The 13,682-nt window shown below is 38.4% G+C and overlaps 1 protein-coding gene and 1 long non-coding RNA gene across 6 annotated transcripts in view; one reads left to right on the forward strand and one right to left on the reverse strand.

The window, feature by feature from the left end:
• Positions 1-13,682, forward strand: part of LOC127809753 (uncharacterized) — a 55,583-nt gene that overhangs the window by 27,392 nt on the left and 14,509 nt on the right. The gene's annotated exons all lie outside the window — the stretch shown is intronic.
• The window catches only part of LOC127809752 (truncated transcription factor CAULIFLOWER A-like), a 92,859-nt gene that overhangs the window by 22,429 nt on the left and 56,748 nt on the right, over positions 1-13,682 (reverse strand). For both annotated transcript variants that reach the window (XM_052348784.1, XM_052348785.1), the window contains one exon: positions 8,106-8,147. In XM_052348784.1, the coding sequence (XP_052204744.1) occupies positions 8,106-8,147 (42 nt within the window). The remainder of the gene's footprint in view (positions 1-8,105; positions 8,148-13,682) is intronic.

The following is a 13,682-nucleotide window of genomic DNA, read 5'->3' on the forward strand; positions in this document are numbered from 1 at the left end:
AACTTCTAGTCCACCTCCCTCTACTTTACCTAATAGTTCCAAAATTGATTCTTCAACTGTTTCCAATCATTTACCTACTATTTATGATCTTGATATTCCTATAGCAATTAGGAAAGGTGTCAGAAGTTGCACTAAATATCCTATTGCTAAATACCTCTCTTACCACAGATTATCTAAGAATCATAAGGCTTTCACACTTGTTTGTGCCAAGGAATATACAGGAAGCTTTGGATGATCCAAACTGGAAATTAGCAGTCATAGAGGAGATGAATGCTCTAAGGAGAAGTGGTACTTGAGAGATAGTTAACTTGCCCAGAGAAAAAAAAATAGTAGGGTGTAAATGGGTGTTTACAATAAAATGTAAGGCTGACGGGAGTGTTGACAGGTACAAAGCCAGACCGGTGGCTAAAGGCTTCACCTAGACTTATGGGATTGATTATTAGGAGACCTTTGCTCCTGTGGCAAAAATAAACTCTATCAGAGTCTTGTTGTCTCTTGCAGTAAATTCAGATTGGCCTCTACACCAACTTGATGTCAAAAATGCGTTTCTCAACGATGATCTTGAAGAGGAGGTCTTTATGAGTTTACCTCCTGGATTTGAAAATAAACTTGGGAGTGACAAAGTATGTAGACTGAAGAAATCCCTGTATGGTCTCAAACAGTCTCCAAGAGCATGGTTCGAACACTTTGGAAAGGCAGTTACCAGTTATGGCTTCTTTCAAAGTCAATCAGATCACACTATATTTTATAAACACTCAAAGGATGGTAAAATTGCAATTTTGATTGTTTATGTTGATGACATTATTTTAACTGGTAATAACGAGACAGAGTTAGCAGTCCTCAAGCAAAAACTTGCAAATGAGTTCCAAATCAAGGACTTGGGAATCTTAAAATACTTCCTTGGAATGGAGTTTGCAAGATCCAAAGAAGGCATCTTTGTCAATCAGAGAAAATATGTTCTTGACCTTCTTGGAGAAACAGGATTACTCGGCTGCAAGGTGTCAGAAACTCCTATTGAGCCTAATGTGAAACTATATGCTGTCAAAGCTGAAGAAGTAAATGACAGGGAACAATATCAGAGACTTGTGGGCAGATTAATCTACCTGTCTCATACGCAACCCGACATTTCTTTTGCAGTGAGTGTGGTGAGTCAATTTATGCACTCACCAGGGCCAGAGCATTTTGAAGCAATCTACAGAATCCTAAGATATCTGAAAGGGACTCCTGGAAGAGGCTTACTATTCAAGAAACATGGCCACCTACAAGTTGAGATCTACACTAATGCAGATTAGGCAGGGAGTGTTAATGATAGGAGATCTACTTCAGGCTATTGTTCGTTTGTTAGGGGAAACCTTGTCACCTGGCGAAGCAAAAAACAAAATGTGGTGGCTAGAAGTAGTGCAGAAGCAGAATTCAGAGCTGTTGCTCATGGAATCTGTGAGGGGATGTGGATCAAAAGAATTCTTGAAGAGCTGAAATTTCCTCAATCAAAACCTATAAAAGTCTATTGTGATAACAAGACCGCCATCTCTATTGCTCATAATCCGGTGTTGCATGATCGTACGAAACATATAGAAGTGGACAAACATTTCATCAAGGAGAAGCTCGATGCTGGAATAATATGCATGCCATACCTTCCAACAACTGAACAAATTGCTGATGTTCTAACTATGGACAGCACCCTAAATATGGACAGCACCCTAAACTACATCCTTGACTTACTGGAATAATATGGTGAGTGTATATCATGCATTCCCATCTTGCTCAATATCTTGTGACACGCAAGACTCGATAATCCTTTAGTCAAGACATCTTCCAGTTGATCTCTTGTAGGAACAAATGGTGTGCAGATCAGGCCACTCTCTAGTTTTTCTTTGATGAAATGCCTATCTACCTCAACATGCTTTGTCCTATCATGTTGAACGGGGCTATGGGTAATGCAGATTGCTAACTTGTTGTCACGATAGAGACTCATAGGAGTTAGCCATCTAATCTTTAAATCATCCAGAACAATTTTCAGCCATAGTAATTCACATATACCTAGAGCCATTGATCTGAATTCTACTCCAACACTAGACCGAGCCACCACATTTTGTTTTAAACTTCTCCAAGTCACAAGATTCCCACCTAGGAATGTGCAATAACTTGAAGTAGACCTCCTATCAATAGGAGACCCTGCATAATCAACATTAGTGTATGCTTCCAAAGACAATTCTTCTCCTTTTCTAAATAGAATACCCATACTGGGAGTCCCCTTAAGATAATGAAGAATCTTGTGTACAGGCTTTAGATGACTTTCCTTAGGACTATGCATAAATTAATTGACCACACTCACTGCATAAGCAATGTTTGGCTATGTATGAAATAAGTAAATAAGTCTTCCTACTAGCTTCTGATAGGATTCCTTGTCAACCGTACCAGCTTTAGGGTTAGTACCAATTCTGTGATTTGGTTTAATGGGTGTATCAAGTGCCTAGGTTACTAGCATGCCAGTGTCATTCAAAAGGTCCAATGAATATTTTTGTTGAGAAATGAAAATACCTTCCTTAGATCGAGCTACTTCTATGCCTAGAAAATATTTTAATTTTCCTATCTCCTTTATCTCAAATTCCTTAATCAAACACCCCTTTAATAGCTCCATTCCTTCTTTGTCATCACCGGTAACAATGATATCATCAACATACACTAACAATGCAGTAATTCTCCCTGTGACTGAATGGTGTACAAATAAAGTATGGTCACCTTGACTTTGTTTGTACCCCATACCAAGCATAACCCTTGTAAACCTTCCAAACTAGGCTCTTGGTGACTGTTTTAGTCCATAGAGAGCCTTTTTCAACCGGCATACTACATTCTCCTCTTTAGTTTTTGATCCAAATCTAGTAGGGACTTCCATATAAATCTCCTCCTCTAAGACCCCATGTAGAAAAGCATTTTTTTACATCAAATTGGTGTAGTGGCCAATCAAAATTAGCTGCTAAGGACAGTATTCATCTTTGCTACAGGGGAAAAAGTCTCAAGGTAATCCACCCCATACGTTTGGCTATACCCCTTAGCAATCAGCCTAGCTTTGTATCTTTCTAGGGACCTATTAGACTTGTATTTCACCGTAAACACCCACTTACACCCTACTGACTGCTTCCCTTTTGGCAATTTAACCAATACCCAGGTTTGGTTATTCTCGAGAGTTGCCATCTCAACCATCATTGCATCCTTCCAATTTTCATTACCTAATGCTTCAGACAAGGTCTTTGGGATAGGAATAGTATTTAGGTTGGTTAGGAAGGCTTTATGGGCAGGAGACAAGTGTGAGTAAGTCATGAACATGTGGAGAGGGTGCTTGGTTCAGGTCCTTGTTCCCTTTCTGAGGGCAATGGGAATGTCAAGATCATTAAGATCAGGTCCAGGTTGGTTAGAGGCACCAAGATTAGGGTCAGATGTAGTTGGATCAGGGAGAGGCATAGGCTGAATGGAGGATGGAGTAGGTTCATAATTAGAATTACAGGGTTCTAGACTTGGTTTAGATAATGTAGCCTACATAGGTGGAGGAGATGAGACCTTTCTCCTTGAATACACCTTTAGTGGACTAGAAGAAGGCTGGAGATTTACCCTTTGTATCATATTTAGAGACTCCTGTGGGATATCCTTTAGATGAGGTAAAGAAGGATTAGAGGAAGAAGAAGGAAGAGCAGGGAGAAGCAATTTAGTCTCCCCTTGAGGATAAGAATTATTTAAATAGGAACTCTCCTCCACAAAACTTACATCAGTTGAGACAAAGAACCTTTTGGATAGGGGATGGAAACATGTATACCCTTTTTGAGTGGAGGAGCACCCAACAAAGATACATTTAAGAGCTCTAGGGTCAAGTTTGCCTTTATTAGGTGAGTGATTATGAACAAAATTTAGACAAGCAAACACTTTAGGGCAGAGGCCATTAGAAGACATGAATCCTGGAAAAGCTTTAGAAAGGAGCTGAATTGGACTATTGGAGTCTAGGCTTCTAGAGAGTAACCAATTAATGAGATAGGTAGCTGTTAAGGCAGCTTCTTCCCAATAATGTTTAGGAACATTATTGTGGAACAACAAAGCCCTTGTAACAACTAGCAAGTGACCATTTTTCCTCTCAGATCCCATTTTGCTGAGGGGTATTATAGACACAAGAAGACTCATGAATTATACATTTCTTTCAAAAAAAAAAAAACAAATGAAGTTTAGTTGAAAAAATCTTTAGCATTATTTGTTCGGTTTTAGCCCCAAATTGAGTTTTAATCATATTATAGAAGTTTGGAAAAATGGTTCTCACTTCTGATTTAGCCTTTAATAACTATAACCAAACCACTCGTGTACAATCATCAACAAACAACACAAACCACCGAGCCCTGAGAGATTAGGAACAGGAGAAGGACCTCATATATCACTATGAATTAGAGCAAAAGGAAGTGAACTTCTGTTATTATTAAGAGGGAATGAGACCCTTCTATGTTTAGCAAGTTTAAAAACATCACATTGGAAATCGCTAACATCTAATCCCTTGAACAAAGATGGAAACATAAACTGAAGAACCCTAAAAGATGGATGTCCTAGGCGAAAATGATGAAGCCAAAGCATATCCTTATTAGACTTAACTAAAAATGATACAAGGAAAATCTGCCTTTTATCAATTTGTCCACTAAGATCTTTAAGATGATATAGTCCATCCTTTACCCTAGCATGCCCAATCATCTTTCTTGAGTCATTTTTCTGAAATTCACAAAAGGAGGGATAAAAGATGATACGACAGTTAGCATCATGGGTTAATTTTTGGATGGAAACAAGATTGGTGAAAATCTTAGGGACATGGAGAACATTCTTTAGGGTTAGATTGTTGTTTATAGGGATATCCCCTTGTCTAGCTACAGTTGTTAAGGATCCATCAGCCAATACTATTTTTCTTGTGTTAGGACATGGTTTGTAGGACAAAAATCTGTGTGAGGAAGGGGTCATATGGTTTGTGGCTCTTGATCAAGAATCCAAGTGTTTGGTAGGGTTAAATCTGAAGCATGTAAGGTAAGAGAAGTGGAAGTAATACCTGTGAAGGCTAGATTAGAAGTACTTGTCCTCGGCCTTTTTTTCAGAGTTCCCAACAAATTCATTAGCTTCTCTATTTCTTCCCGGTTTAGCTCCATTGATTTAGCTTGGTTTGGGGCCTTTCCCTCAGTAACATGATAGGCTGTTGGCCACATATGCTTGTCCCTTTGGCTGTCCTCCCTTGGCTGGCTTACCATGAAGCTTCCAGCATTTTTCAATAGTGTGCCTAGGCTTCTTGCAGTATGTACACCACAAATTGTCCTCGTTTATAGTCTTAGCTGAATTTGAAGCCTTCCTATCCTCTCTGGTTAGTTTCTCCTGACCAAGGCCTTCCAAGGTTAAAAGAGCTAAATTCTCCATAGGATTAGTCTCTAGCATTACCCTTCTTCTGCCTTCCTCTTCATGCACAATTGATTTTGCCTCATTTAAAGAAGGCAAACCAGTCTTGCCAAGAATTTGAACCCTAACAGCATCATAGTTTACATTGAGCCTTGTGAGGAAGTCATAAGTCCTCTCATTTTCCACAAATCTATTTTGAATGGAAACATCTTCACTGCACTTCATTTGGATGCACTAATAGTGATCTAATTTTTGCCATAAGGTTTGCAGTAAATTTGCATACTTGGTTATAGACCGAGTCCCTTGCTTAGTGGCTGCTACCTTAGTCCTAATTTCAGAAATATGAGCAATATCATTTACCTTTGAATACGTGAGCTTCACAGCTTCGCAGATCTCCCTAGCCGTTGTAAGAAACATCACCGTGTCATTGATTTATGGAATCATTGAGTTTTAGAGCCAGGACATTACTAGTGAGTCTTCTTCATCCCATGTAGCATACATGGGTTCACTCTCTTTAGGCCCGATTCTAAGTAAATAGCTTAGCTTTCCCTTGCCCTTCAGGAACATCCTAATCAGTTGGGACCACTTGAAGTAGTTTTTTCCATTCAGCTGATAGGCTGCCTGGATATTTTGTAACTCTCCACCGGTGATCGCACCATTTTTGGAATTGCCCGCAAAAGGGACTTCAGTGGTGCTACTGGATTCCATGGAGTCGGTCATGGTTCTAAGGTTATGAAAAAAGATTGGATTGAAGATGTTCCCGCTACAAATGACCAAGAAGTTGCCTTTCTTTGAGGGTAGGAACCTAAGGCTCTGATGCCATGTCAAGAAGAAGGGAAAAATCCAATCATACTTCATTCCAAGGGTACTGGAAACGCCTATCACTCGTATAGGCAATTTCCTAAAGTCTAATTAGGTAGTTTTCTAAACTAGCTTAGGAAATATGTACAGAAAATTAAACAATTACAACTGCAAATACAATCATATCAAATCAGAAAATGAAACACGATATACAAACAATATATGAAGATCACGAGCAGATCAGTAAGTTACATTTTTGTTTTTTTTTCCTTCTTTTAGTTTCTTTGGTAGTGTTTTTTTCTTTCTTTCTTGGGATTTATGTATCCCAAAATGTTGGATCTTCTTATTAGGAATTCTAGACAAAATATCATTTTAGGATTTACCTGTTGCATGGTTTTAATCAATATATACTTAGTTTGAAAGATTTTGCTTACAAATATTGAAAAAAGAGGTCAAAATTGTCCTTATTACATGATTTTATTTAGTCTTCAGAATGTCTTCAAGTTTCAAATCTGGGTTCTTTCTTCCCATTCAACCAGCCATCTGATCCAAGACTAGTAATCATGTAGCATAAGAAATCATGAGAAACTCAAATTTCAAGGCCTGAAATCCTAATGCTGTTTCTACATGAGAACTCCTTGGAGAAGAAAGTAAGAGAGAAATAAATCTGTTGGAATATCAAATCAAAAAGTTTGAATATGGATAAGACCAAGAGATAAGGTTGGTTGGAGATAAATTTGAATACGGGTGAGACCAAGAGATAAGGCTGGTTGGAGATAAGGGAAGATTCAAATAATTAAACTAATAAAGAGGTAAGTTCCTAAGAAAAATGAGGCATTTGATTTCAAGTGATAAGTCCAGCTTTAGTGACAAACTTTATCCTTTAAAGAAATTCAATTTTCCTGTTTTTTAGGAGATGTTGTAGAGGAATTCTCGTACATATACCCCATTCGTATACTCAATAAAATCATTGAAGCAGTTTTCCATTCCATTAAGTAAGTTTTTTCTTCCTCTCTAATCGAGTATTCTTCAAACATTGCTTCAATCAGCTCTTTTCAGTTTTGTTCAAAATCAATTATGCTTTTCTGATCAATGAATCTATTGGGCATGGTACATTGATGATTGTAATGACATGCAAATCAATCATCCTTAAATTGGTCTAGGAAAACAAAGAAAACTGTGGAATTGTCCTATGGTGCTCCTATGGAGCTTGGACATTCCAAAATGGATATGGAATTCTTATTCAACATATAAGAAGCTTACTCAATTGAAATGTTAAAATATGTGTTGTTTGAACAAATGGTATGTCTCACAAGTCATCATCTTTTCTTTACTACCAATCTATTGCAGGAGTGCTTAGAAATCTATGACCAAGCACTCATTCTTAGTTGGTTGTTTTACAATTGTACCAAGGACATAGGAGCTTTTACTGCAGGCTAGATACCTGATAATTACTTCTTTCCAACTCCCATGGGTGCCTACAAGAAATATGGGTAGTCCATGTTCCCTTCTAAGTGCAGATGGATCTGGACCAAATACCATTTATCAAGTTTAAAACTGCCTACTTTGTGAAAAATCAATCTCATTGAGATGACATACTGATAACTCCAGTCTGTGTGGGAATAAGATGAAATCAACATGTCAAGCATTTTGATTTACTTTCCAATCGAGGATAAGAAAGCCAAGGGTGGGAAAAGGTCCATGTACATTCAAAAACCAAGAGTTATGGTTTGGTCTATCGTGAAGTAATGAAAGAATATAATGTGGGGGACCAATGACAGTTGCTACTCATAGCAGTAGTTAGGATATAAATGATACTAATTTGCAAGGAAATTTCAATTATCAAAGAAAACATGAAATTGTAAATGGGAGATGATTAGAAACCTGAGTGATGGTACCTTTTCATGCAGGGCCATTACAGACGAGAGCAATAGTTGTGCCTGCATGAACCAAAAGTTTAGATACAGTAATTACACTTTATCGCTTCATTTTGCACAATCAGAATATCTACCATGAAAAATAAATAAACCCTTGGACAACCATTTAGGAGAACATCTTCACTTTTAGGACTTAGGAGGTTCCAGCTATGGTAAGATTTTGAAAGGTTCAACAAATCTAGACACTTCAAGACGCTGACAGTGAGGTGAATTGGTCCAACTACATTAAATTTCAACAGATTGTATCCAACTAATATTATGTTGCTTATATATAGATGCACAAAGATAGAGGATGAGATTAGGTAGGGTGATAAATAGATGGAAGAGTTGTGAACCTAATTATAATATAGGGTGCTTGTGATGACAAAGGTCCCTCCTACCATTGTGTTACATAACTCTTCTATTCTTTCTAAAGCACAAGTCTTTAATAGACATAACAAAGGCAAAGGTGCAACGACCCATTTTTTTGGTCTCTAGTAAGTATATCATAGTATGGACTAGTGTGGGTGAATTGGCCATTGATTAAGTGAGCTTGGGTGTGCTTGAGGTGATTTAAAGTCAAATTTGCCAGACCAGCTGAGTTGACTTTGGAGTCAACTAGGTCTAGGTAGCGGTGGCAGTTGATTAAAGTAGACTGTGCAGTGGGTGTCCAAAACAAAACAATGAACAAAGATGGTTGCCTGCAGAGTAAACAGCTAAGATCTGGGAAGTGAATAGTCAATATGAAGTCAACTGCTCCCTCTTGGTAGAGTTTCAGATTTTATCCCAAATCCAATTTTGGAGATGTGTTCGGTGTCCTTAATGATTAAGGTTATGTATCTAATTTTAATAATGTTGATTGGCATGTATTTTGGTGAATGGTTGGGTAACTAAGTTATGGTTGAAATAGGCTACCTGAGAGTGGCGGTGTTATGCCTGGAACATCATTAGGGACTTCGGGGTGTTAGGGTAATTGTGGAACCTCACTCTAATTTATGAGTGTGTTAAAATAGCTGAAATATGTGTAAGTTAAGGGAAAGGTCAAAAAAGGAAAAGTACCAAATCCACCTCTTTTTTTTTAGCTTAAGTTGCTGGCAGCTATTCTGTATAGCTGGAATAACCAGCATTGAGCAGCCTTTGTCGAGGATTTTGATTGGCAAAAGGGGAGGATCTATAGGTTTATGCATGGTTGAGAAAGAGGTTATGCAAACCTGAGGAAATGCAGCAAATGGTGGCTAAAAAGGACCTGTGCAGGGCAGTCAGAGAGGTACTGGTTTGATCATGCTAGAGAGAACATTGGCTGATTAGCAAGGGAAAAAAGATAATGCTAAAATTGAGCCTGGAATGTGGAATTGTGGATACAACTGCTGCATACATGTGCAGAAGAGTTGAGGGTTGCTCAAACTGAGGAAAAGCTGACTGGCTAATAAAAAGATGGGACCAAACCCCAGAAAGAAGTTGGTGCAGTTGATGAAGCTGAAGGAGGCAGATTTTGAGATGCAAGAGATTGATTGGTTGATTTCTGCTGAAAAAGAGAGAAATTTTCCAAGAAATGGGAGCAAATAAAGAAAAAGTTGGGTGAAAGCTGATTTGGAAAAAGACTGATTTTCTGCACAAAGATGCTACCAAAGCTGTTTGAGTTGAGTGGCTGCAAAAGCTGGATAAACAGAGGCAAACAATAGCATGCCTTACTATTACCAAGCCTACAGCACTCTGTTCCTATCCAGGGGCAGAAGTTAGGAATTTTGTGAGATTTCTCATTTTGTTTGTGCGTGAGAGCTCTTGCTTGTGCTTGCTGCTTTGCTGAGTGTTCTGTTGAGGCTTGCTGTAAGCTGTGTGTGTTTATTGTGGCTGATTGTAACCTTCAGCTAGCTTTGAGGCTTGCAGGTGGATATAGAGTTCGTGCTGAGAGAGGTTGTTATGTTGTGAGTTCAGTGTGGTTGCTGAGAGTTCATGAAAGCTTGCTGAAAAAGGACATTGCTGTGAGGTTGGGTCTTGTGGTTGACGTTACTCCATCTGCATTTTTTCTTTCTATATTATACATGCACCTGCATAGCATTGTTATGATTTTTCATGAAGTTTTTCACTCGGCATCAGTTGTCTCATGCATGGATATTGTTGTATATGTTCATTAAGTGAACATGCAAACTGATCTTGGGTCATGTGTGCAAAAGCATGGGGCTACGGCACTGTCTCATGGGTTCTGACTTAGAGCCATTGACGGGCTTCCTGTAGATGGTGTGTTAACTATGGAAGAGGGAGAGATATTCCATGAGTTTTGACTTAGAGTCAGCGAAGGCCTGTGATGGTGAGGGAGATCTCTTGGGTTTCACTCAGAACAAGTGAGTGGTTGCCCAAAGATGAGTGTGTTAACCCATGAGTATGGATTGGAAAGCCTTGAGACTAATGGGTACCCAGTGAAAAGGCTCGGTGCATTGCTGAGCAAGGTTTTATATATGTATAGCATGGTTTAACATGCTGTACATATTGTGGATAGTGTTGTACATGATTTTCTGTTTTGATGGTATGTATTAGTGCCCATGGTAGGTGGTAGGTGACCAAGATGATGAACTCCTTGATATTGTGATGTTGAGCAAAATATATGTACAATGTCATTGTGTTGTACATGATGTGTGAATTAATGATTTTTGTTGATTTAAGTACCAGAACACCATTTCAGATGGGATGGAGGCTTGTTGGGTTGAACAAAATGGTAAGAGGAGTACCATGTTGTAAGTGCGCATCACCAAAATAATGAATGAGGCTGGGATAAAAGACTGACACAGTTGTAATAGGGGGATAGAAAAGACAATCAATGCTGAAAGTCAACTTTAGAGTCGACTGTGCAGCTCCATAGAGCTTGAGAACTTTGCTGTCAGGATGAACTGTTGATCAACAGGTCGACTATGGAAATGAGGTTTTATGGAAGATCAACTATGAGATGAACAATTGATTGAGGTGTTCAGCAGTTCTGGATCATTGACTGTGGACCTGTGGCAGTAGACTGTAGTGTTGCCTGTTAAGAACAGAATGCCAGACTTTGACTGTGAGAGGTAATATCCCAGACAAAGTCTTTATGAGGAACCATAAGTCTACTGTTGGGTGGACTGAAGATATCTAGAGAACTGAAAAATGAGGGAAAATGAAAGGAAAAGGCAGCAATAGTGCCTCTGGAAACTAAACTGACCTAATGAGATGAACACAATCACCTTAAGCACATGAGGGAGGAGGGAAATCTTGTCCCTAGTACGCACTGTTTGTTGGACGATGGGGACTGCAGGTTCCCAGCTATGCATTCCATTGTGTTGTTATCCCTTGGAGGATGACATCCGGCTGGGATATGAGAAACAATAACTTGAGACATTGGGTCACTAAGAGTAAAAGCTTTAGTGCTCAAATGAGAATCAAATTAAAGAAAAAATTCTATCCCATGGATTTATTAAGAATTAAATAGATAAATTTTGGAGAAGGTTGTTACAGAAGTTATTAGGCATAGACTCAACACCTGTGTCAAATTAGCCCTAGTCAATTATTTTAATGATATTTGAGACAAAAAAAGAAAATCACATTTGATACAACTATACAAGGAATTTCCTTTCAAACTCATAACCTAAATCCTAAATAAGATACAGAGGTCTCACTCTCCTCTATGTTTCATATATTTACAAGTACATTTCTAACCAATAATATTGGAAAAATCGGGAAGATGATATGGCCGAAAATTAAGAGGTAGGGTTGTTAGGATATTTCAAAGTTAAAAGGAGATAAGAGATAAGGGATAAAGCTTGGTTTGTTATTAGGTTGTTGAGGATAAAGTTTTAAAGTTAAAAAGAGATAAGAGATGAGAAAATAAAGCACCAAGAAAGGAGGAGATCACATGGATAATCCTATAAAAAAATCAAGTTCAAAGTTGTTTTGATTTCATTTATCATGTATTCCTGTATTTTAGGAAGAGATTCGATTTACTCATGTATAAATACCCTACTTGAGATCAAGGAATAGTAGGAAAAACAGTCCTCATTTTATTTAAGTCTCCTCCCTATTTTTCTAAGCTCTTGGGTACAACATTTACAGGTACCCGAGAACATCTTTTCCAACTTTAGGTTAGTTTTGTTCATAGTATCAGAGCAGGTGATGTCTTGGGCCAATCCTGCTGCGACCAACTCCTCTTCATCCACATCTCACGAGGAAAACCCTTCATCCATTCCAAACTCTGTCTAGCCCTCCTCTCTTGATAATCATTCCCTTCAAATCACTCTTAACACAAATTTTAGTGAATGGTTCCAGTCCATTTTCCTTGTGCTCAAAGGGAAAGGAGAGGCCGGGTATGTCACCAGTGCCATTCCAAAGCCTGCCTCAACAGCCCAGGCCATAAATCAATCACTGAATACTATAATTCATTGACTGAATTATACCAGGAGATGGACCTGTTTTACAATATGGATTGGAACCGTCCTGAAGATGGTGTCAAGTTCACGCAACTGCTTGAAAAAGAGCAGATTTTTGAATTCCTTCTCGAATTAAACAAGGACTTGGACGAGGTACGTGACAGGTTATTAAGTACTAAGCCATTTCCTAGAATTCCTGAAGTCTTTGCAGAGGTTAGAAGAGAAGAGAGTTGGAGAAGAGTGATGCTTACCAGCTCCTCTACTAAATTGGACACCTTTTTATCTGCCTTGACAACCCATCAGAATAGGCCACCAATATCACATCAACGCAATCAAAATGCTGGAAAGGAACAGCTAGGGTACAGTCATTGTAATAAGCCCAACCATACCAAGGAGTCATGTTGGGAACTACATGGAAAACCAGCTGACTGGAAATCATGTAACCAACGGGTAACAAATTATGAGCCCAATCGCGCCCTTACCATCAAATCAACCAATGACAAGGAGAAATCTGGTAATTTAAATTATCTGCTTAACAAATAAAATTTTTACAAACACTATTGAACAATCAACACCTACTTAAAGAAGCAAATGTTGCATCCTCCACGACAACTGTTGCTCATAAAGGTAATATTAGAATTTCGTGTCTTACAAATGGCTATGTCAATGAAGGGTGGATTACTGATACTGGTGCATCAAATCATATAACCAAAAACCCAAACTAATTTTTTAACCTATGAAAAATGTGATGATGATATTGAAATCACAGTGGCGGATGGCACAATTTCAAAAGTAGTGGGTTGAGGTTCTATTGATGTATCTGGCTTAAGATTAAATTTCGTCCTTCATATTCCAAAATTGAATTGCAACCTTGTGTCTATTAGTAAGCTCTCAAGAGACCAAAAATATGCAATAATCTTCTTTCCTTCTCTTTGTGTGTTTCAGGACCTATCTCCAGGACGGATGATTGGTAATGCTAGGGAGAAAAATGGTCTTTACATTCTGGTGCTGGTTCTACCTCTATTCCATTACTTGAAAATACTTCCTTGTCAATTTCTTCTCATTCCGAAATAATGCTCTGGCATAAACGTCTTGGCCATCCTAGTCTTGTTTACCTTAAATCGTTGTATCTAAAGTTGTTTAGCAATAAAGATCCTTCTCTATTTCAGTG

The sequence above is a fragment of the Diospyros lotus genome, chromosome 9, assembly GCF_014633365.1.
Source record: "Diospyros lotus cultivar Yz01 chromosome 9, ASM1463336v1, whole genome shotgun sequence".
NCBI classification, from domain to species: Eukaryota; Viridiplantae; Streptophyta; class Magnoliopsida; order Ericales; family Ebenaceae; genus Diospyros; species Diospyros lotus.